The 22,678-nt window shown below is 54.8% G+C and overlaps 1 protein-coding gene across 6 annotated transcripts in view; it reads left to right on the forward strand.

Moving 5' to 3' along the window:
• The window catches only part of PAX7 (paired box 7), a 107,525-nt gene that overhangs the window by 62,017 nt on the left and 22,830 nt on the right, over positions 1-22,678 (forward strand). For all 6 annotated transcript variants that reach the window (XM_085079823.1, XM_085079821.1, XM_085079825.1 and 3 more), the window contains exons 7-8: positions 2,853-3,018; positions 3,995-4,188. In XM_085079823.1, the coding sequence (XP_084935949.1) occupies positions 2,853-3,018; positions 3,995-4,188 (360 nt within the window). The remainder of the gene's footprint in view (positions 1-2,852; positions 3,019-3,994; positions 4,189-22,678) is intronic.

Below are 22,678 nucleotides of genomic sequence, written 5' to 3' on the forward strand. Positions count from 1 at the left end.
CGCAACAGAAATCCAGGGAGTCCCACAGCACCCCAGGAATGAGGAACACAGATCCAGGGACCCCCACAACAATCCCAGAGGAAGCTCAGGGGACACCTGCACCAAACACAAACAGGAGCCAGAGCTGTGTGGCTGAAATTTGCCTTTTCCATGGAGAAAAACACCCAGGAACAAGGAACCATTTATAGGGACCTCTATAGGAAGGTGCCAACTTTGGGATTTGGATCCTGTTTGGGGCTGGTGGGACCAAGGTTGTGCAGTGTCTTAGGTAGGGAGTTTGGGGTTGGTTCTGCAGGATTTGGGAAAGGAATTTAGGGTTGGTTCTGCAGGATTTGTGGAAGGAGTTTGGAATAGGGGAATTTGGGGTTAGTTCTGCAGTGTGTGGAGAAGGAGTTTGGGGCTGGTTTTGCAGTGTCTGGGGAAGGAGTTTGGGATTGGTTCTGCAGCATTTGGGGAAGGAGTTTCAATAAGGGAGTTTGGGGTTGGTTTTGCAGGATTTGGGAAAGGAATTTGGGGTTGGTTCTGCAGGATTTGCAGAAGTAGTTTGGATAAGGGAATTTGGGGTTGGTTTTGCAGTGTCTGGGGAAGGAGTTTGGGGTTGGTTTTGCAGGATTTGGGAAAGGAATTTAGGGTTGGTTCTGCAGGATTTGGGAAAGGAGTTAAGGGTTGGTTCTGCAGTGCCTGGGGAAGGAGTTTGGGGTTTTTACCCAAGCTGTGGGAACCCATTTGCAACCCCAGCTCCTGATCTGAGGCCGAGCAGCTTGGGAACCCGATGGAGGGGGGTTTTCCCCCCACTCTTGATTTTTGCTCTGTTTCTCCTCGTTGCTGTGAAATCTAATCGTGTTTTGCAGCCTCTAGGCCTCCCAAAGCCCAGCAGCTGCGTTCTCATCTGGCTGTTTGAAAGCTTATCCTTGTGAACCCCAAACACAGCCAGGCCTGGGAGCCTTCTCTGGTTAAAAGCAGCGAACCCAGCCCAGGAGAGAGCTGGGGAGCCCTTTTTGCTCTGCTGCAGGGAGATTGGCTCCGAAAAAACCCTCTGGGGCGGCCAAATGCATGAGGAAAAATCTCTGGGGTCTTGCAGGTGAAGCAGTGCTGCAGCAAAGCTGAGCCTGGCTTGGGCCTGGAGTTAAGGCCAGGTTTGATTTAACACAGGGAGGCTGCAGAACAATTCTGGGCTCAATTCAGATCAATTCTGGGCTCCATTCAGACCAATTCTGGGCTCCATTCAGACCAATTCTGGGCTCCATTCAGAGCAGTTCTGGACTCCATTCAGAGCAGTTCTGGGCTCAGTTCACATCAGTTCTGGGCTTGATCCAGAATAATTCTGGGCTCCATTCAGACCAATTCTGGGCTCTGTGCAGAACAATCCTGGGCTATATTCAAAACAATCCTGAGCTCTCTGCAGATCAGTCCTGAGCTCGAGTCAGGACAATTCTTGGCTCAGCACAGACCAATCCTGGGCTCTGGGCAGAACAATGCTGGGCTAGATTCAGAGCAATCCCAGGTTCTGTTCAGACCAGTCCTGGGTTCAGCACAGAACAATCCTGGGTTCAGCACAGACCAATCCTGGGTTCAGCACAGACCAATCTAGGCTCCCTTCAGAACAATCCTGGGCTATATTCAAAACTACCCTGGGCTCTCTGCAGATCAGTCCTGGGCACCATTCAGAACAATCCAGCTCCCTGCAGGCTGGGCAGGGCTCAGCACAGAGCCAGCATCAATTTACTGCAGTCAGAGGAGCTGAACGCCCCGAATTCCCCGCGGGGTGGTTCTATCTCTTTAGCTTGTCTAACACCGCGAGCACGATGCTAATCTGGCTATTTATCCCTCCTAACAGTGCCGCTATTATGGCACTTAATCCTGCGGCAGAATTCGCAGCCTCGGCAGATAACGAGCGGGGATGGCCAGGTGGTAGCAGAGCATCTCTCTGGGATGGACTCCCCGGAATACACAAACCCAATTGTCCCTCTCCATTTCTGCAGATCCTCGGTGTTCCCCCCGGCCATGGGATTGGGGTTTGGGGTGCTGTGGGAGAAGGGAATTAAGGAATGGAGGTGAGGATTCACCACCACACACCTGAGGCTGTGTCCAGAAGAACGTGAGCTTGGGTTTGGTGTGTCCATCAGGTGGGGTGGGACAGAGCTCAGGTGTCACCTGTGGGCTCTTTCCTCTCCTCCCCAGCTGTGGTTCAGCCACAGAAATGATATTAAGGTCTGGAGGTGAAAATTCACAAATCTGTGTCCAGCAGCAACCTGGTTTTGGCCAGAAGGTGTTTCTGCAATCAGCCCAGGTGGGATGGGCAGAACTCAGGTGTCACCTGCAAGGTCTTTCCTCTCCTGTGGTTCAGCCACTGAAAGGAAATTAAGCAATGGAGGTGGAAATTCCCAAACTTGAGTCCAGCAGTGACTTTCACCCATTTTTCCCCAGTTCTGTGGGATGTTTGTCCACGAGCAGCCCAGGAGGGCAGGACAGAACTCAGGTGTCACCTGTGGGTGCTTTCTCTCCCCCAGGTGTGATTCAGCCACATAAAGAAAATTAAGGAATGGAGGTGACAATTCCCAAATTCAACTCTGGCAGTGACTTTCACCCATTTTTCCCAGTTCTGTGGGATGTTTGACCGTGACCGGCCCAGGAGGGCAGGAGAGAGCTCAGGTGTCACCGTGGGGTGTTTTTTCTCTCCCCCAGCTGTGGTTCAGCCACATAAAGAAAATTAAGGAATGGAGGTGACAATTCCCAAATTCGAGTCTGGCAGTGACTTTCACCCATTTTCCCCAGTTCTTTGTCCACGAGCAGCCCAGGAGAGGCAGCTCAGAGCTCAGGGGTGACCCGTGGGGTGTTCTCTCTCTCCCCAGGTGTGGTTCAGCAACCGCAGGGCGCGCTGGCGCAAGCAGGCAGGAGCCAACCAGCTGGCAGCCTTCAACCACCTGCTGCCGGGGGGATTCCCACCCACGGGCATGCCGGCGCTGCCCCCCTACCAGCTGCCCGACTCCTCCTACCCCACCACCACCATCTCCCAAGGTGAGCTCTGCTCCTCTCCCCTTCCCCTTCCCTGCCTCTCATCCCTCGGGTTGGGCTGGGCTGGGCTGGGCTGGGAGAATCCCGGGATAGTGGGAGGCTTCCTGATGGAATGGGATGGGATTGGAGGGCCATTCCAAGTATTCCATGATTTTCTCATTGGTTCTTTCTGATCTATGACGTCCTGCCCACGGATGGGACAACTGTGAGGCTCTCGAGGTTTTCCTTTAGTTGGGAAAACCAGGTTTTTCCTCAGAAATTCCTCATTTTTCTCCCCTATCCCACATCCTTCCTGCTGTGTCCCTGTGTCCCACGGATGGAGTTTTGGACAAGGAGCACATCCCTGTAAACTGGGGGTTGTGTGGGTGATCCCTCATTCTGGAGAAATCTCCATCCTGGGGTTCAGTGGTGGGAATATTCCACGGGAAGGAGTATTGGAAATTCCAGTGGAAGGAATATTGGTGATTTAATTCCAGTGGAAAGAATACTGGTAATCTCAGTGGAAAGAATACTGGTAACTCCAGTGCAAGGACTACTGTTAATTGCAGTGGAAGGAATATTGTTAATCCCAGCAGAAGGAATATTGGCAATTCCAATGGAAGGAATATTGGCAATTCAATTCTAATTGAAGGAATATTGGTAATTCCAATGGAAGGAATTTTGTTATTCCCAGTGGAAAAAATACTGGTAATTCCAATGGAAGGAACACTGTTCATTCCAGTGGAAGGAATATTGTTAATCCTAGTGGAAGGCATATTGTTAATCCCAGTTGCCTTTGGCCTTTACAAAGGAATTCATGGCTTCTCCTGGGGCAGAATCCAAGGTGCAAATCCCCACATTTCCCCCATCTTTGCCATCCCGTGCTGTCTCCCGGGCTCTGGGGTGTCCCAGGACGGCCAACCCACCATTGCCCGCATTCCCTGGATCCCCACGCTGTCCCGGTGGGATGCCAGCCCGTTCCCTGTCCGTGTCCCCGCAGATGGCAGCAGCACCGTGCACCGGCCGCAGCCCCTGCCGCCCTCCACCATGCACCAGGGCGGGCTGGCAGCCGCCGCCGACTCCAGCTCGGCCTACGGCGCCCGGCACGGCTTCTCCAGCTACTCGGAGAGCTTCATGAACGCCGCCGCGCCCGCCAACCACATGAACCCCGTCAGCAACGGCCTGTCCCCGCAGGTACGTGAGCCATTCCTGCTTTCCCGGGGCCGGGAGCGGGGACAGACTGGGGACAGCGCGGAACTGGGAGTTGGTGCTCTTGTGGTGGTGGTTGTGGTCAGGAATTCCTGCGGGCAGCCCAGGGAGAGCAGGTAATTAGTGCAGGTGTTAATCAGCTCCGTGTCCTGGTCATTGCCACAGCCGGGTCCGAGGTTGGTGATGCGATGGGATCACAAACACCTGGAGCACCTCCAGGAACGTTCCAGAGCTGGGCTGGCTGCTCTGGGGGGGATTTGGGCCCAAGGACAGAGCAAACGAGGATTTATCACCCCAGAGTCAATCCTGGGTTCAGGCTGAGTTGGTCACAGCTTGTCCGAGTCTGGCTGGACCACAGAGCTGAACTCCCACAAAACTCAGGGATGGAGATGTGGGGTGGAGAGCTAGGATTTAGTTTCGGGAAACTCAAGCAGACAAGGAGGAAAGGAGTTTCCGAGCTCCCCTTTGTTTTCAGGTGGAACTGAAAACGAGCAGCAAGGATTTGTCCTTATCCCGAGGGACACCAAATCCCTTTTTTTCCACTCAGTCACTCGTGGCATATGGAGATGTGTGAAGTGCAGAGGTTGTTTGGCAGGGATTGGTTTATTTAGGATCAGTTTATTTAGGACAGGAAACGCAAAATAATTTGGAACTGGGAGGGCGAATGAGGTGGGCACCTGAAATGGAGAAGCTGCCGTGGTTTGGAGAGGAGTCCAACAAACAGGGACACCGCAGGGGATGTGGATTTTAAGGTCCAACAGTTTGGGTCTCCCGAGTGTGAAAACAAACACAGAGTGTCAGTGGAAAGAGGGAAATTTCACAGCTTCTCTGGAATGGTACAAACCCCCCTTTTCTGGCTTTTAATGGGAAAACATTAAAATGTGACAGGCGTGAGGCTGAATGGGAAAATATGGAATGTGAGTGGCACAGGGCTGGATGGGAAAATAGCAAAATGTGACTGGTATGGGGCTGGATGGGAAAATAGCAAAATGTGACTGGCACGGGGCTGGATGGGAAAATATCAAAATGTGACTGGTATGGGGCTGGATGGGAAAATAGCAAAATGTGACTGGTATGGGGCTGGATGGGAAAATATCAAAATGTGACTGGCACGGGGCTGGATATTGCTCCAAACAGGGAATTCTTGGAGGGGAATGGGCAGATATCCCTCTGACAAGGGATTTCTAGGAGCAGCAGGCTCGGGAGAGGAGGACACGGCCTGGGATTCAAAGGCAGGCTGGGGTGAGCTGGGCCAGGCCCGGGATTAGCTCAGATGATCCCGAGTGCAATTTATCCCACGGAATAAAGCGGGGATGAGATGGCCAGGATGAGCCCCAGGCACAAAGTCCATCCTGCAATTTCCATTTCCCTTCATCCTCTCCTTCCCAGCCCCGCCGAATCAGGGCTCAGTGAAAGGACCAGACCGTGGCTTTCCCTGCGCTTATCCCAATCCCAAATTCCCCTGCCCCAGGCTCAGGCTGGGCACAGATATCCCTGAGCCCATAAGCCCTTTGTATGGGAAAGAGAGGATCCTTTATCTGGCAGGCCGGGAGAAAGGAGAGCTTTGCACCCCCGGGAAGGGGAGATTCCCATTTTCCCGATGCTTTTAATCATGTGAGGGCTGAGATATCAGCATGGAAATTCTTCTGTTCCTTTTGTGCGCCGAGAGCCTAACCCGGGTTATTCCCTGGCTGCTTTCTATTCCCTGATCAAAACATTCCTGCCTTTCCAAGCCCTCTGCTGTTCCTAGTGGAAGGAGACAAGAAATGCTCCTGGCGGGATGAAGGAGAACTCCTGGAGAGGAGAACTCCCCCTTTTTAGCTGGGGAGGTTTTGGGATTTCTATTTAATTTATTAATTGTGGTGAGCACAGTCCAGCTCGGCATTCCAGGGAAAACCCAGCACAGCTCCAGCCTCCCGGGCAGTGTGAGGTTGGTGTCTGCTGGGGGAAGGATCATCCAGGGGGAAAAGATCATCCAGAGGGAAAGAGGGAGTTCAGCAGGCAGGTGGTGCCTTGATGGGCTTACCTGAAACAGAGGCTGGACAAAGTGAGGAGGATAAAAAGTTAGATTTATTAAAGGCCTTCAAGGTGCATTTAGGACAGACAGAGCCTACCAGAGGGGCTACACCCAAATTGGACAGCATGTCATGAGTTTTTAATATTTTATAAATTCTGTCTATTAACATGTCGAGCTTTAACCCTCCAATCACACCTTCAGGTGATGATGTCATTACTCCAAGTTTGCTCCCCCCAATCAATTCACTGCTGCTTACATATCCTGGAGCTCTGAGGCAGCAAAGTGTCCTTGGATTTAGAGGAATTGTGAGCGTTAGAGGAGTTGTTTTGCCTAAAGATGCTGGGAACAGAGGTTTTAGCACTTTATATGGAGTCCAGAGCCACACATTAAAATTACAGATACAGGAAAAATACAGAAGCTAAAATCCTAGGCATCAATGGAAAAACGAAGCTGGGAGGTGAGAACGATGGGATTTGTGTCTGGCCAGGTCTCTGCTTTGCCCCTGGGCAGTAGCAGCAGCAGGAGACTTATTGGAAATTTAGACAGGGAGAAGGGCAGGATTGAGATCCCAGCTTTTCCTCCCGATGTGGTTACCCCGGATTGGGTGTCCTGGCTGGGATCCACAGGGTTTATTTTGGGATTTCAGTGGGATCTGAGGGGCACAGCTCTTTAAAGGTGGAACACGCCAAGATGCACACCCTGTATAATGAGTGTGATCTTTATGGACTTTGCAAATTAGCGTATCTGTCTGGGATTTTTCAATAAGAAGTGAAATAAATGAAGTAATTTTTTTTTTAATATTCTAAGAATCTTTTCTCCAAGTGAGGGTAGAGTTCAGTTTACAAAATATGTTTTAGAGAGAAAGTTTGGGAATGGATTTGGGGATGGAGCAGTGATTTGGGATGGAGCAGAATTTGGGATGAAGCAATGATTTGGGATGGAGCAGAATTTGGGATGGAGTAGAGTTTTGGGATGGAGCAGGGATTTTATATGGAGCAGGGATTTGGGATGGAGCAACAATTTGGGATGGAGCAGGGTTTGGGATGGAGCAGGGTTTGGGATGGAGCAGGGATTGGGATGGAGCAGGGATTGGGATGGAGCAGGGATTGGGATGGAGCAGGGATTTGCAACCCTGAGGTTCAGACCCAGATCAACCTAGGCCAGGCCTGGAACTGTCTCTCACTGAGCTTGGATGGGGTTTGGGACAAACCAAATCCTGATAAATGCTGGAATCATCCCACAGAGGAATTATTTCCCAGTTCTTTGGGAACTCTTCCCAAGCTCAAGGAGAACAAGGCCAGGCTTTGCCTCACCCTGGCAGCCAAACAAACCCTGAGCTTCAGGCCCAGCTCAGCCTGGGCCAGGCCTGGAATTGTCCCTCCCTGAGCTGGGATGAGGCTTGGGACAAACCAAATCCTGATAAATCTGAGCATCATCCCACAGAATTTGGCTTGGGAGGGACCTGAAAGCTCATCTGACTCCTTCCAGCAGCCCAGCTCAGCCCAAACCCCATCCAGCCTGGCCCTAAACTCAGTTTTAAGGGCAGTTTTGCCCCAGTCAGGATCTGCCAGCTCTCCAGGCTGCCTGGGCTGTCCTGAGGGGCAGGAAAGGAGGGAATTCTGCTGGGAATTCCAGGACAAAACTGGGGCTGTTTTGGCTGCTGATGGGATCTCCCCTGGCTGCTTCTCCAACAACACAGAAATTGGGGTTTTTCTGTATTTCTTGCTGCTTTTCATCTCCAGTCTCTCCTGCCACATCCCTTCTGCCTTTTCCAATGTCACCATGTGGTTTTAGGAGGGTTTTTGTTCTGCTGCTGTTTCAGAGCCAGGCCTGTGCCCTAAACCCATGTGATCATTCCCTGCAGCATTCTGGGGTCTCTTGAGGAGTTGTCCGAAGCCCAAAGACCCTCATGCGGGGCAGGTGGAGCTGGGGAAGAACTTAAAATCCAGTTAAAAAATCCAGTTGGAAGGCAGGAGTTCCATGAATTTCCAGACCTTGTTATTCCTGAGACCTCAGAATCTCCAACAACCCCGCAGGATCACCGGGGATTAAGACAATTCCAGAAACACGAAGAGCCAAGAGAAACTTGTTCACCTCCTCGGAGTTGTTGCTTTAATTTTCTCAGGGCTTTCAGTGGCTTTATTTCCTGCTCCCTGAGCAAATCCATTCCCAGGGTCTGCAGGTTGCAGTGGGATTCCCAATCCCTGGTTTGTCCCTGGGGTTTGGGATGTTCCTGCAGGGACACTTGAGGCACAGCTCGGGTTGAACACAGCTCTGAACTCACAGCCAGAGCTGGGTTTGGTTTTCCTGACCTCATCCCATGGCTCCTTCCTCTCCCTGCAGCCAGGCTGGGATTAGGGATCATCCCAGTCCCTGTCAGGAGGAGGAGAGGAGCCAGCTGAGCCTGTCTGGGGGGGAAAAGCTGGGAATTGGGAAGGAGAGGATGTTTGCTGCCTCTGGAGAGGTGACACTGCTTCCTGGAATGCCATGGATCCTCCTGGCTCTGGAGAAACCATTCCCTCATTCCCATGGATCCTCCTGGCTCTGGAGAGATCATTCCCTCATTTCTCTGGATCCTTCTGGCTCTGGAGAGCTCCATCCCTCATTTCCATGGATTCTCCTGGCTCTGGAGAGCTCCATCCCATATTTCCATGGATTCTCCTGGCTCTGGAGAGCTCCATCCCTCGTTTCCATGGGTGTCTCCTGGCTCCGGAGAGCTCCATCCATTTCCATGGATTCTCCTGGCTCTGGGAATTCCTCCCCTCATTTCCACGGATCCCTCCTGGCTCCAGAGAGGCCACGCCGCCTCCCTTCCCTCAGTGCCACGGATCCTCTCCGTCTGGTGCCTTTTTTTCCCCGTTTTTTTCTTTTTTTGTCGGAGACACTGTGCCCGTAATAAGCATTCCAAATGAGTCTTGCTGGGCCAGGAGAAAGGGGAGGGGAAGAAAGAAGGGGAGGAGAGGATGAGATTTGGGGGGGGGGGGAGGGGGAAAGGGAGGAGGGGGTTTAAATAGCAAAGAATTAGGGAAAAAAAAAAAATCTGATGCAAATCACTGGTAGAGAGAAAATTATGTGCAATTACCCGAGCGATACTGGGCAGCCGTGCCCACCCCAACCAACAAGATCTCATTAACAAGCAGAAAATAAGATTGAAATGGTGTGTAAAAGAGCTGAAAAATGAATTTGAATGCTGCATTTGTCCACAATTACCCCCTCGTTCACACATATTTTATTGCAATTTTTTTATTATTCTTAATCTTTCCATCCCTCAAAGCAGATTGGGAACATCCTGGCATTACAGTTGCTGAGGGAGGAAGCATTAAGGATTCCCCGTTTCCCTGAAAGGAGACCCTTCTCTCGCGCGAATTTTCCAGGGTTGGTTTTGGGCGGATAAGGATTCATTTCCCGGCTTATCTGGGTGTGAGGACATGTTCCTCTCTCATCCCTCAACCTCCGCCGCTCCCGGGTGCCACCCCACCCCGAAGCCTTCCTCCTCCTCCCCTCCCCATCGCTCCTTCCCCTCTCCCCTTCTCCCTGCAGCCTTTTCCCTGTTTTCCCTCTGCCTCCCGCACATCCCCCAGCATTCCCATTTCTCCAGAGGATCCTCATCCCTCCGCCGTGCCCTTCACGGCGTCCCTTTCCTTCCCCTCCTCGGCCTTTCTCTCCTTCCCCTCCTCGGATTTCTGCAAAATCCACGTCCTTTCCTCGCCAGGGGTTGGGAAAAGGGCATGGAAAGCCCAGGTTTCTCTGGGAAAAGCAGCTCCGCCTTGGCGTTTTTCCCTCTCGCGGTGTCGAATGCAGCTCCTCGCCTCCCTAAACTTTTAACCTGCCCATCCCAGCAAAGCTGCCCGCTTTTCCACTAGAGTTTCTGGCATTTTTTGGGGATATGTTTCACCAAACAAAGCCCATCTGCTCTTGTCAATTTGACGCCTCCGCTGGCGGCACCGGGAGAAGGGGAGAAGGGAACATTCTTCCCGTGTGAAAACAGATCCGTCTTTATTTGCTGATTCCCGGTGACTCCGGCTCCGAGGAGGGTGGGAAGGGGGGAATTCATATCTGAGGGGCCTCTTCGCCCCCTGGCCCGAGGTTTGGAGGGTTCCCTCGGTAGATTGGGATGCTCTGATCCCAGTGAAAGCTGCTTGGGAGCAAACGAGGCAGGATTTTATTCCCTTAACTCAGATTGTAACGCCGCCTGCGTTTATCCCTGTGTGATTCCCACTCCTTGTTCCCTGCGTGTGTTGCCGAGATAGGAAAATGCCAGGAACACGGGAGGGTTTTGGAGCAAACGGTGGATTCCTGAGCCGTGAATCCGATGGGAATTTCGGCATTACCTTCGGTGGGTCCAGGGTCGGCCCTGTGGCTCTGCACCGTCTGCAGACTCAGGGAGCAGCAGGACACGACCCGGGGAGAGAGGGAGGAATCAGGGAGAATTGGAGAAGAAATACCGAGAAAAAACCTGAGGAGAGAGACAGGAGGAATGACAAGCACAGGGAGGTGTGGAAGTGCCTGATAAACCCCCAGGTGTCAGAGCAGGGAAGGCGAATCTGAGGCACCCAGGGCTAAGACATGGAAATCTATCCCCAAAATCGTCAATCTCCCTTCCCACCCAGACCCTGCTCCCCACGGCGGTGCTGGGAGCAAAGCCGAGGCAGGGCGGGTGGAATTCCTAAATTCCTGAATTCCTGCTGCAATCCAGCCTTGCAGAACGGGTGGGATTTTTCCAGCTCTCCTCTGGGTCCTGTCTGTTCCCAGCTCCGGGGAGGGAAGAGGGACTTGGCCGGGATTGGCAGCCGGGAGGATTCGAATGCAGAATTCCTGAGGGAGCTCGGGACGAGGCGGGCAGGGAAAAGGAGGGATTAGGAATTAATGCCGCAGCCGGAGCCTGTGCCCGGCATTCCCAACGACCTCTGGCACGGCGAGCTGCAATATCCCAGGGACTCGGGATCGGGGAGAGGCAGGCCTGGAAGGAGGGAAGCGAGATAGAGGGGAAGCTTAAAAGCGAGGAATGCAATCAGAGGAATAATTAGGATCGGGAGGCACAAGGGCAGGCGTGCACATTCCCGGGGTGAGTGTTCATTCCCGGGGTGAGCATTCCGGCTGTGCCCGTGCCTTGGGTGTGCCTGTTAAATCCAGCTGTGCTCCAGCTGTGCCCTGCCTGGGGAAAGCCATCCAGATAGGAAAAATCCGCGTTCTGCCACGGACGGGGATCTCACCGCGACGGTGTTTGCCCCAGAAGGGGTTGTGGGAAGGGCGGTAATTCCAGAGGTGCCGTGCTGGGAGAGGAGCTGGGATGTGCAGGTGCACTGGGCTCTGCTGGTGACATTCCAGCCTCTCCCAGCTCGGGAATCAGCGCCCGGGGAAGCTGGAGAGGGACTGGGAGTGAGAAAAGCTCCCTGAGCGCGGCGCTCCCGCAGCTCCGGGTGCATCTCAGAGGGGTCATTGCTCAGTGGGGTTGATTTTCCCTTCGCTTCGCCATCCCTGTGTGCTGAGGGAGAGGGAAACTCCCATTCACTCCCATCCCAACGCCCCCGGCTGCTGGGAATGCCGGTGGAGAGATGAGGGAGGACTTTGGGGGCTGCAGCCACCTCTGGAGCATCCCGGGAGCTGCTCAGCAGGGCTGTGTGGTCCCAAAGCCTCGAGAGAGGTTTGTGGGATGAGATGAATCCTAAAAGGCTGCTGGGCTGGGCTTTTGTTGGAGCTGAGACAGAGTTTGGGGTCACATCAGCTTCCAGAGGGGAAAATCTGGAAGTTCTTGCTGATCCCCCTGCTGTCCTGGGAGTGGAGAGAGGAGCAGGGAATGGCTCTAGAATGAGTGCTTGGACAGTCTGGGATCCCGGTTTTGGAACAGGGAATGGCTCTGGAATGTGCTCCTGGACAATCTGGGATCGCAGCTTTGGAGCAGGGAATGGCTCTGGAATGTGCTCCTGGACAATCTGGGATCGCAGGGCCGAGCAGGATCTGTCCAGGGAAGCGCAAGTAGAGATCCAAGTGTTACAGGTGTAGACAATTTTTTATAACTTTGCAAATGAGCATATCTGTGTAGAATTTCCCAATAAGGAACTCAATAAATAAGTAATGTTCCCTTCTTCCAAGGAAAACTCCCTTCCAAATGAGGCTAGAGCTCAGTTCATAAAATATGTCCCAGAGAGGTTTCAACCAAGGTTGGAACCTCGAGTTTTCGATAGCATGAGGGCTCTCTGGCCTCTTATTGTGAATGTTTGGGGTTTTGCCTTGCAGAACTTCAAAACTAAGCTGGAATATCAGACTACAGAAATCACAAGCATGTAGGCTGAGGGTATAGAGGATAGAGGATATATAAAAGGTATAAAAAATGTACAAAAGGGTACATTAAAAAGGCAAAAATCACCAGGCATCGCAGGAGCTCCAGGGAAGGCACGGGTGGCTCCCGGGCTGTGGGGTTCCCATCTCGCGTGGGGCTGGATTTGGGGGAAATCTCTGGGTGCTGCGGGGCTTCCTGCTGCCCAAAGCCGCTGCGACAGCCGTGCCGGGGATCGATTTCAGCGGGGCTGGAGATCACAAATCCCGGCGGGCTCGGCGAGGCAGCGGAGCTGGGATCAAAGTGCGCGGGGTCTGAGCTCGCCGCGCTCGGCTCCAGGCAGCCCTTAACCCATCCAGTTCGGGGATGAGGAGGATCTGATTTCAGGGAATCAACACCTGGAAGGCGATCGGGAGCCTCGCGGGGCACAGCGCGGCCAGGCAGATCCAGGGAAATCACAGGGCTGGCTGTGGGACTGCGGGGAAATAGGGAATACAGGCACGGAGGGGCTGTTTTGGGGAATCACAGGGAATTGGGGAAATTGCCCTGGTTGTGGGATTGAGGGGAAACAGGGAATAAAGGCATGGAGAGGTTGTTTTGGGGAATTGCAAGGAATGGTTTGCAGGATCGAGGGGAAAGAGGCCAAACTGACATGGAGAGGTTGTTTTGGGGAATGGCAAGGAGTGGTTTGTGGGATTGAGGGGAAAGAGGGAATACCAGCATGGAAGGGTTGTTTTGGGGAATCACAGGGAATTTGGGAAATTATCCTGGCTGTGGGATTGAGGGAAAACAGGGAATACAGACATGGAGGGGTTGTTTTGAGGAATCCTAAGGAGTGGTTTGCAGGATTGAGGGAAAGATGCAAAACTGCCATGGAGGGGTTGTTTTGGGGAATGGCAAGGAGTGGTTTGTGGGATTGAGGGAAAGATGCGAAACTGCCATGGAGGGGTTGTTTTGGGGAATGGCAAGGAGTGGTTTGTGGGATTGAGGGGAAAGAGGCCAAACGGGTGAGTTTTGGGGCAGGAATTCCCCCCCAGGCCAGCCCGGAGGTGACACCAGCATGTCCCCGCGGGTCACGGCTCACACCGCCGCTCCGGCCCGGATCTCTGGCTCGGGGCCACCCTGGGGCTCTGCGCTGTCCCTCGGGAGGGACACGGGGACGATGCTCCGACGGGGACACGGCAGAGGCCACGCTGTCCCTGCCTTCCCGAGCTCCGCCGCGGCGCACAGAGCCCCTCGCCTCTCCTCTCTCTCTCGCCGAGCCTCTCCCGGCTTTTCCTCTCCCTCTCCCTTCCCTCCTGCTCCCTCTCCTCTCCTCTCCTCCATTTGATGTGGCGAGGAGCTGTCTGCCACTCGCGCGTCTGTTCCGAGAAGGGATCAGAAGTTTCAGCGAGCGCTCGGCGCCTCTCCTTTGATCCATGTCCTGAGGCCTGCTTGACAGCGAAAAAAAGCATGGAGACAAAACGACTCAGTCAAAGTGATTCCTGACAACTGTCTCCATGAGATAAGGAAGCTCTCTGTGTCTTGGTGGGTTTTTTTTTCCCCTAATACCGCCTCTCCGTTTCCATAAGAAGCGGAGTCACTTTAAACCAGAGAAGCAGCAGAGAAGAGCCGAGCACAGAGCTGAGCTTTATCGTTCTTCCTGTCTCCTTTTCCACTCCCTTTTAAATTTTTTTCCCCCTACAAACCCCCTCTTTCCCCCATTTTTCCTGCCCTCCTTCCCACACGCCGCGTTCCGCCGATGCCGCCTGCAAGCGCTGCTGCTCCAGCGCGATCCCGGCGCGGCCGCGGCTGCCAGGACATTATTCCAAGAGCAGGGAGATGCCAGCTGTCCCCGCGAGGGGCTGCGGGGGACACGGAGAGCCATTATGTGACAATAGGCAGCCCTTCCAGGGAAGGGAGATGGCCTCATTACCAGCCGGGCTTTGCCCACCGCTGGCCGCTAAAGCGCTCCTCGGAGCTGCTCCCGCTGCTGAGCCCCGCCAGTTTTTTAGGATTGTTCCGTTTGCCTCGGCAGACCCACGTCTCGCAGGGCAGTGTCCCCCCTTGGCCGGGTGGCGCTGGCAGGGGGAGTTCTCAAGGCTCAGCCACGCCGCAGGGTGCAGGGCCGGGGAAGGGGCTGTGGGAGCAGGGAATGGGATTGTGCTTGGGACAGGAGACACAGCGAGCCCTCTGCGACAAACGGCACAGCGAGGGGACAGCGAGGTGGCCTCGGGAACCGCGGTGCTGAGAGAAAGGTGGGGATAGAGCCACTGCAGCCGGCTGTGGGAATGTGGGATGGATCCAGGGAACACGAGGACAAGGTCATTCCAGAGGGTGGAGGAGCTGTGGGAACGCAGGATGGATCCCGGGGCTGCTCCATCCCCAGCTCCCAAAAGCTGCAGGGGGGCTGAGGGGACAAAGCCTGGCTTGGGGCCTAGGGATGAGGAGGTGGCTTGGGCAGGACAAGGGAGCAGAGCTACACTGAGGGTTGGGGACAGGGATTGGGGAATCACGGAATGGCAGGACAAGGGAGCAGAGCTACACTTAGGGATGGAGACAGGGATTGGGGAATCATGGAATGGGTTGCGCTGGAAGGGACCTTGAAGCTCCCCTCGTTCCAACCCTTTCCGTGGGCAGTGAGCCCTTGGTGGGCAGGAGCCCTTCCGCTATCCCAAGCTGCCTCGGGCACTTCCAGGCCGGGAAATCCAGGCTCAGGGTCCATGCCGGGAAATCCAGGCTCAGGGTCCATCCCGGGAAATCCAGGCTCAGGGTCCAGCGCAGCAATTCCAGGCTCAGGGTCCAGCCCAGCCCCGCAGACGCTCCGGCCGGGCAGCTCCTCTCCCCCCGGCTCACCGTAATTAGGCTTTTGTGGCAGGTTGGCTCCGGAGTGGAACTCCATTAGCGCGGGGCTGGGGGGACCCGCGGAGGGGGAGGTCCCTTCCCCCCAGAACCGCGCTGTGCCGCGCTGATAAACACCAAATATCGGGGAACAGGATTTCCACATTATCTGAGCGCGGCAGAAAATCAAAATTTCAGTCTAAATCCGAGGAGACGAAGCTCATAAGCTCCTCCAGCTGATACAGACGCCGAGCCCAGCCGGCGAAGGCTCAGGAGGCACAAAATAACGTTTTTCGTTTAAAAAAAAAGAAAGAAAAAGAAAGAAAGAAAAAAATAAAAAGAAGTAGAAGAAGAAAAGAAAAGAAAGCAAAAAAGAATGAACGAGAAGGGAGAAGCAAGAAATCTTTGGGGGCTGCCTGCAGGGAGGGAGGGAGGAGGAGAGGTGGTGGGAGAGAATTGTGTGGTGCTGCAGCTCTGCCTGGGGAGGGGAGAAACAGCCGGCAGGGCTGGGGAGGGGCTGGGGGGGCTGGGGATGGGGCTGGGCAGTGCTGGGAGTGCTGGGCAGTTCTGGGCAGTGTTGGGCAGTGCTGGGGATGGAGCTGGAGATGGAGCTGGGCAGTTCTGGGCAGTGCTGGGCAGTGCTGGGGACAGAGCTGGGCAGTGCTGGGCAGTACTGAGAAGTGTTGGGCAGTTCTGGGCAGTGCTGGGCAGTGCTGAGAAGTGTTGGGCAGTTCTGGGCAGTGCTGGGCAGTTCTGGGCAGTGCTGGGCAGTGCTGGGGGCAGAACTGGACAGTGCTGGGCAGTTCTGGGCAGTGTTGGGGACAGCGCTGGGCAGTGCTGGGGACAGAGCTGGACAGTGCTGGGGACAAGGCTGGCGCTGCCCACCCCAGGAAGTTCCCCAGGACAGCTCCAGCTCCACGGAGCAGCTTCGGGATGGAGCTGTAGGGGCACAGCAGCTGCTGGGGTGATTGCAGCTCTTTAATGAGAGACCCCAGAGCCAGCCGAGCCCAGGCCAGCCCCGAACCAGCAGCCACACGGGCTCTTCCCGACCCCAAAAGCCCAGCGCGGCACAGGGGGCAGGAGCAGGGATGTGATGCCAAGGACAGCTGGGAATGCTCCTGGAGAGGGATGGAGCTCCCAAAAACCGGCAGCGGGGAGCGGGGCAGGGCGGTGGGAACGCCCGGCTGGCCGTGCTCGGTGACCCCGCAAAGGGCGAAGGGACTCGGCTCTGCCCGTCCTGGGGGAATTGGCTCCATCCTGGAATGCTCCCTCAGCACCTCCCTGGTTGTTCCAGGGCCTGCTGGAGTGGGAATTCCTGGAACATGCGGTTCCTTGCGCTCCCGGCGCTCTGTTTCCCCATCTCCCCTACACGAGTGACCCACAAAGGCACAGCTTCCCGCAGGATCTGCAGCTCCAGGGTTTTTCCCGAGGGAATGCTGTCCAGCCGTGTCTCTGCGCAGCCCCAGAGGCTCTGAGCTCTCCCAGGGGCTTTTCCTCAGCGCTGCTTGGAGAGAGGGAGGAAGGGAAGCAGGAACGAGTTGCGGGAAATGTTTTCTCGGTTCCTGCAGCAGCCAATTCCTCCTCCCGCTCCATCCCGCTCCTTTTAACTCAGAAAACAAAGAAATTCCTCCCTCTGAGCTGCTTCCTCAGCTCCCGGGAATGTCCATTCTCCTTTCCCACCCCATTCCTACTCCAGCTCTGAAGTGGCATCTTTCAGACAGGGAATTTGGGCTCTGTGCTCCAGCTGGGCAGGTTTGTGGGATCATCTCAGTCCATCCATGCAGATCCAGGTGGAACCAAACCCCGACATTTCGGGTTTTCCCAGGCAAGATTTAAGGCTCTGAGTAACTCGGAGTTCTGCTGCCGAGGAAAGGAGGGGATTTATTTGGGATGAGGAGGAGGAAGGTGGAACAGATGCCTTTGGAAACATTAGGGCTGTGCTGGCAAAGCTGATTCCACCAGCTAAAATTCGGGAATTTCTGGGATGCAGCTGCTGGTGTAGGATTGTCCCAACCCCTCTGCACTGCTGACCCTGCCCTGTGCTGTCTCTGCTCATGGGGCTGTTGTCCCCAGAGGATTTGTGCTTTCCCTTTTCCCAGGTGTTCAAATGAGAGTCCTAAAACTGAAAATCCGGGATTGGGGACAGGGAGGGGTCTCTGTGCTCCCACCAGAGCTGTTTCACACCAGTTTAGAGCTGGTTTGAAAGAGCAGGTGCCCCATATCTCAGCAAGGATGAAGATCTTCATCCCATCCTTTAGGATTGGGGTTTGGGAATCCCTTGGTGTTCAGGCTGGGCTCTCCCAGCCATGCTTTCCCATCCCATCCATGGGGTCATTCCAGCTCTCCTGCTTTCCCATCCCATCCCATCCCATCCCATCCCATCCCATCCCATCCCATCCCATCCCCATTCCATGGTAACTCACTGCCATCCCATCCCATCCCACCTTCATATCCTATCCCATCTCCCCTCATCCTACCCCACTCCATCCTGCTCTCTCCAAATCCCATCCCATCCCATCCCTAGTGTCACTCCAGCTCTCCTGTTTTCCCATCCATCCATGGTTCCTGCAGCTCTCCAATTCCTTCTTTCCCATCCCATCCCATCCCATCCCCTGTGTCACTCCTGCTTTCCCACCCCATCCATGGTGTCACTCCAGCTCTCCCATCCCATTCCATCCCATCCCACCCCATCCCATCCCATCCCATCCCATTATCCCACCCCACCCCTCCCAGCCCCACAGCCTCTCCCTCCTTCCCCTCCTCTCCTCCCAGCCCCTGTGGCTCCGTTCCAGCGGCTCTGGGATCCGCAGAGGTTTCCCAAACCCGGCTGGGGCAGGAGGTCAAACCCCGCGAGTGTTTCCGTTTAGTTCCAGATACCAGCCTGACAGGCGGGTGCCTCTTGATTAATTCCCAGCTCCCCTAAAAGCTCCTGGGCTCTGGCAAAGTTAGGGGGAAACAGGACAATGTGGGAATGGGGAGGATTCTCCTCACCTCCTGCACTTGCTGTGCTGACAGCACTTCCCAGGGAGGTGTTTGCCTGGGAAGCACAGCCAGTGCTCCCAGAGCTCCCAGAGCTCCCAGTGCTCCCAGAGCTCCCAGTGCTCCCAGTGCTCCCAGTGCTCCCAGAGCTCCCAGAGCTCCCAGTCTGGCCGCTGAGGTGCATTCTGACCTCACCACGTCCTCCTGCTGATCCGCAGGGATGGCAGTGTCCGGCTGAGCTGCAGGAAAATCAGGATTTGGGATCTGGGAGCATCATCCTCCTGTGAGGGAGGTTGAGAGGGTTGGTGTGGGGTCTGGCTGCTGTCAGGGGCACCCCTCAGCCCGGACTGGCACCTCAGTGGGGTTTGGTGCTCAGAGACCCCCAGAGACCCCCAGGAATGAGCCCAGGAAAGCTGAATCCCTCTGGTGCTGCCTCAGCCCATGGGGAGATTTGTTCTGTTGGACACATTTTTGGGGTTCAGGCCTCAGGAGTTCTCTCAGCCTCTCTCTCACCCCGTTTCACGCACCCCAAGTGTCCAGAAATGCCAGAAATGCACACTCTGGTTTATAACTCCATCCAAAAATTCCGGATTTCTCCCCAAAACATCTCCACTTATCCACAATGGAGAAATTCCTGAGGTTTGCAGAGCTGAGTGAGTTTTGGGGGAAGGGAAATCCCATTTACCCCAAGGTGCTGCTGGAGGTTGCAGGGAGCTCAGGACAGGGAGGGAAGATTTCACACCCAGGTCACTCCTGTGCCAACTCCTGACCCCAATCATGGCAAACTCCGCTGGATTCACCCCATTTATTCATTAGCTTGAATCCTCCCTGCAGGAATATGGAGACTAAAAGCCCCAAAGGGTTCCAGGACACCCCGGGGAGCAGGGAAGGACAAATCCACAATCCTCAGAGGAGCAGCACAGCAGTGCCGAGGTTGGAGGGAAGCAGCCAATGCCTGAATATTATTACATTTTTTTTTAATGTAGAAAAAAAATCAACTTATTAAAATTTTGCCTGGCTGCATCTCCTGCTTATTCAAACAGTGCCAATTTCCGTGGATCTCATATCAGCTCCCAGCATCTCCCAGCCTCAGTGCTCGGGTTAGATGGGAAGGGAGAGAGAGGCGGGGGGGAAAAACTGCGAGCAAAATAAAAGCTGCTATCTGACAGAATCTCTCCTGGGGATCTCAGTTATTTAAAAAAAAAAAAAAAGGAAAAAAAAAAGAGGAATCATTTTTCTCTTGGCTGCTGTTTGTTCAATGTGCAGGAGCCATAGGCAAATTTTTGCTAATTTTGTGCATGCTTTTATCATCGTGGTGATTCACTGGCAGCTTTATCCTCCGATAAGTGGATTAGTTGTTGAGCTAAACAAAAAGGTGTTTGACAAGCAGGAAGCTCCAAAGAACATATTTGTTTTCCGAAGAATGGAGCTGTGTTTGTTGCTCGGTGCAGCGCGGGGCGTTGAGGAGAATTCCATTAGCCCAAAGGAAAGGCCTGCGAGCTTTCCTGCCTTCCGCAGGGCTGGGGTGCAGCAGGAGCCTCTGCCTCCCATCAGGGCTGGGGTTCTGGTGTCTTGGGCTCCAGGCTGGGGTTGGGATTTTGGTTTGCTGGGCTCCAGGTTGGGGTTTAGATGTTGATTTGCTGGGCTCTGGGATTAGGGTTTGGACTTTTATTTGTTGGGCTCCAGAGTTGGGGTTTAGATGTTGATTTGCTGGGCTCTGGGGTTAGGGTTTGGATTTTGGTTTGCTGGGCTCCAGGTTGGGGTTGGGATTTTGATTTGCTGGGCTCCAGGTTGGGGTTGGGATTTTGATTTGCTGCCCTCTGGGGTTGAGGTTTGGATTTTTATTTTTTGGGCTCCAGTGTTGGGGTTTAAATTTTGATTTGCTGGGCTGCAGGTTGGGGTTGGGATTTTTATTTGCTGGACTCCAGGTTGGGGTTTAGATGTTGATTTGCTGGGCTCCAGGGTTGGGGTTTGGATTTTGATTTGCTGCACTCTGGGGTCAGGATTTGGTTTGAGGAAGGGCTTTGGGAGGAGCTCAGTTCCACAGCATCTCTGGGCAGCCCAGATTTATTTGGGAATGACCCCCAGCTCTGAGGGATGTCAGCAGAATCCCACAAATCCCAGTCGGACCTGTAGGGCTGGGATTGAGGCCACAGAGGCAGAAATTGTCCTAAAGGGGCCGAATGGGGCTAAAATGCAATCTGAACTATCCAAACCATTCACTGTGGCATCGAGCATCTCATCCTGCTGGGATGTTCCTCCTGGTGGTACCACAGGGAAAGGTTGTTATCCCGAGGCCCAGCATGGAGGAACAGGGATTTTATCCCTTTTAAATGTGAGGTTGGAACCCTGAGGCTTTGCCAAGGCCCTTTGCTGGCCCCAAAGCCCTTCTGTGTAGAGGAGCTTTAATTCCATATTTACGCAGTTGTGCGTTTGTTTTCAGTCCTTCGGAGCTCTCCCTCTCTCTCTCCCCATCCAGGCACCCACACTGGGCCTGTTAGCCAAATCCTTGGGAATAATGGGAATTTTCTGCTGCTGGGAGCCTGGGGACAATGCCAGTGACTGTCCCTCACCAGGAGCAGGGTGCTCTCCTGGCCTTTCACTGTCCAGCTCAGGGCATTTCCCAAACAGAGGTGGTTTCCCTGCTCTAAACCCTCCCTGGGCTGCTCTCCCAAGCTCTTATCCCATCTCCATGGATTCACACATCCATCACCTCCCGAGGCAGGCACTCCACAGGTTGTGGAGACATGGCTTTGTTCGCTCCTGGTTCCACCCTGCCTCCACCCCGGGGCTCCTTCTGGCACCGCCGGTGACCAGCCGGTCAATATTCCAATCCATAATCCCCTCCCCTCGTCATTCCCGCTCTCCCCAGGCTGCCGGCGAGCCGGGAATGGGGCTGGCTGAGCCCGGGGAGGTGGCTTTGTCTCAGTGACCTCTTGGCAGGGACAATGGGGACCGTGGAGGTGCTTTGGGGTTCGGCCAAGGCCTGGAGACCCCAGCTCGGGCGGATAAATCCCTGTGGATGCCTCTGGGTTGCACATCCCTGGGAAATGAGACATCTTTCTGAACGCTCTCGGGTGTCCTTCGGAAACAGAGCGATGAGAGGAGCACAGTCCCCGCGCTGGCATCGCTCCGTCCTTCGGGACAATTCTGGGAGCACACGGGCAGGGAAGGATGGGCAGCCAGGCCATGCCCACCCTGACCTTTCCCCAGCCATGGCCGGCGGGGCAGCAAAGCCTCCTTTCCCTGGAAGGGGCTGGAGCAGCGTCCTTTTCCGGGATACAGCAAAGCCTGTTTTCCCCGGGAAGGAGCTGGAGCAGCATCTTTTCCCCGGGATACAGCAAAGGCTCTTTTCCCTGGAAGGGGCTGCAGCAGCATCCTTTTGCCGGGACTGGGGCAGGGAAGGAGCCCTGGGAACGGGGGGAGGGCTGAGCTCGGAGCTCTCGCGGCTCTGGCGAGGATGAAACCGGGGAGGGAGGGAGAGAAGGAGGGAGGGAGGGAAGGAGGGAGGGAAGGAGGGGGACGCGGCCGCGGAGGAGCGAAAGGTCCCCAGCTGGCTGTGAGTGGCATCTGCCCGCGGAGCGCAGCCTCCAGCTGAGAGCTATTTCACTATTTATTTACATGTAATTATTGCTATGAGGTGCAGATATTAACACTGTCAAGAGCAATTTGCCCTGACATTTTTCACTCGCTCTGTTCCCTGACGGTCGGGGCTGGGTGGGATTTTCTCGCCGCCTCTCTGCGCCTCTCCCTCCTCCCGGCCCCGCTCCGCTGCGGGCTCCGCGCCGCTTTAATCCCGCGCCCTTCGCAACCCATTAAACTTTGAGATTTAATTTCGGCCGGGGCGCGGGGAGCCTCTCCCGCCCCCGCCCGGCCCCCGGTGCCGCCCGTGCCCAGCAGTCCAAGCATTTGCAGGGCAAACAAACCGAATTTACCGCTGGCCGCGTTTTCAATCGCCAGGCAATCTCGGCCTCGACCCTCGCTGCATCTCAAACACCCCAAAGGTGCCCAAGCGTTCATGGCGAGCACCCGCGGAAAGCAAAGCAAATGCTCAACACAGATTTTTCCAACCCGAGAGGCATAAAAATCACCTCCCGCCCCAAAGGGTGGGTGCGAATCAGCGGCCGCTTCAGACCTTTTCATCCCCGTTTTCCCCCTTCTCTCTCCTCCTGCCCGCACCGCCTGATTTCAGCGCTTGGTGACACTTTGAATTAAGACTTCCGGCCAGCGCCGGAGCGCTGATTTAACGAGGCAGTTGTTGGATGTCATTTAATAAATCCAATCGCTCATCAGGACTGTTTGTGAGCAGCAGGGATGTGCAGGGCGCAGCTCAGCTTTCCCCCTCAGCCCAGAGGGGGTTTGGGATCCTTTAGCAGCTCCTT

The sequence above is a fragment of the Lichenostomus cassidix genome, chromosome 21 (genome assembly GCF_008360975.1).
Source record: "Lichenostomus cassidix isolate B80296 chromosome 21, HeHo_3.0, whole genome shotgun sequence".
Lineage (NCBI taxonomy): Eukaryota > Metazoa > Chordata > Aves > Passeriformes > Meliphagidae > Lichenostomus > Lichenostomus cassidix.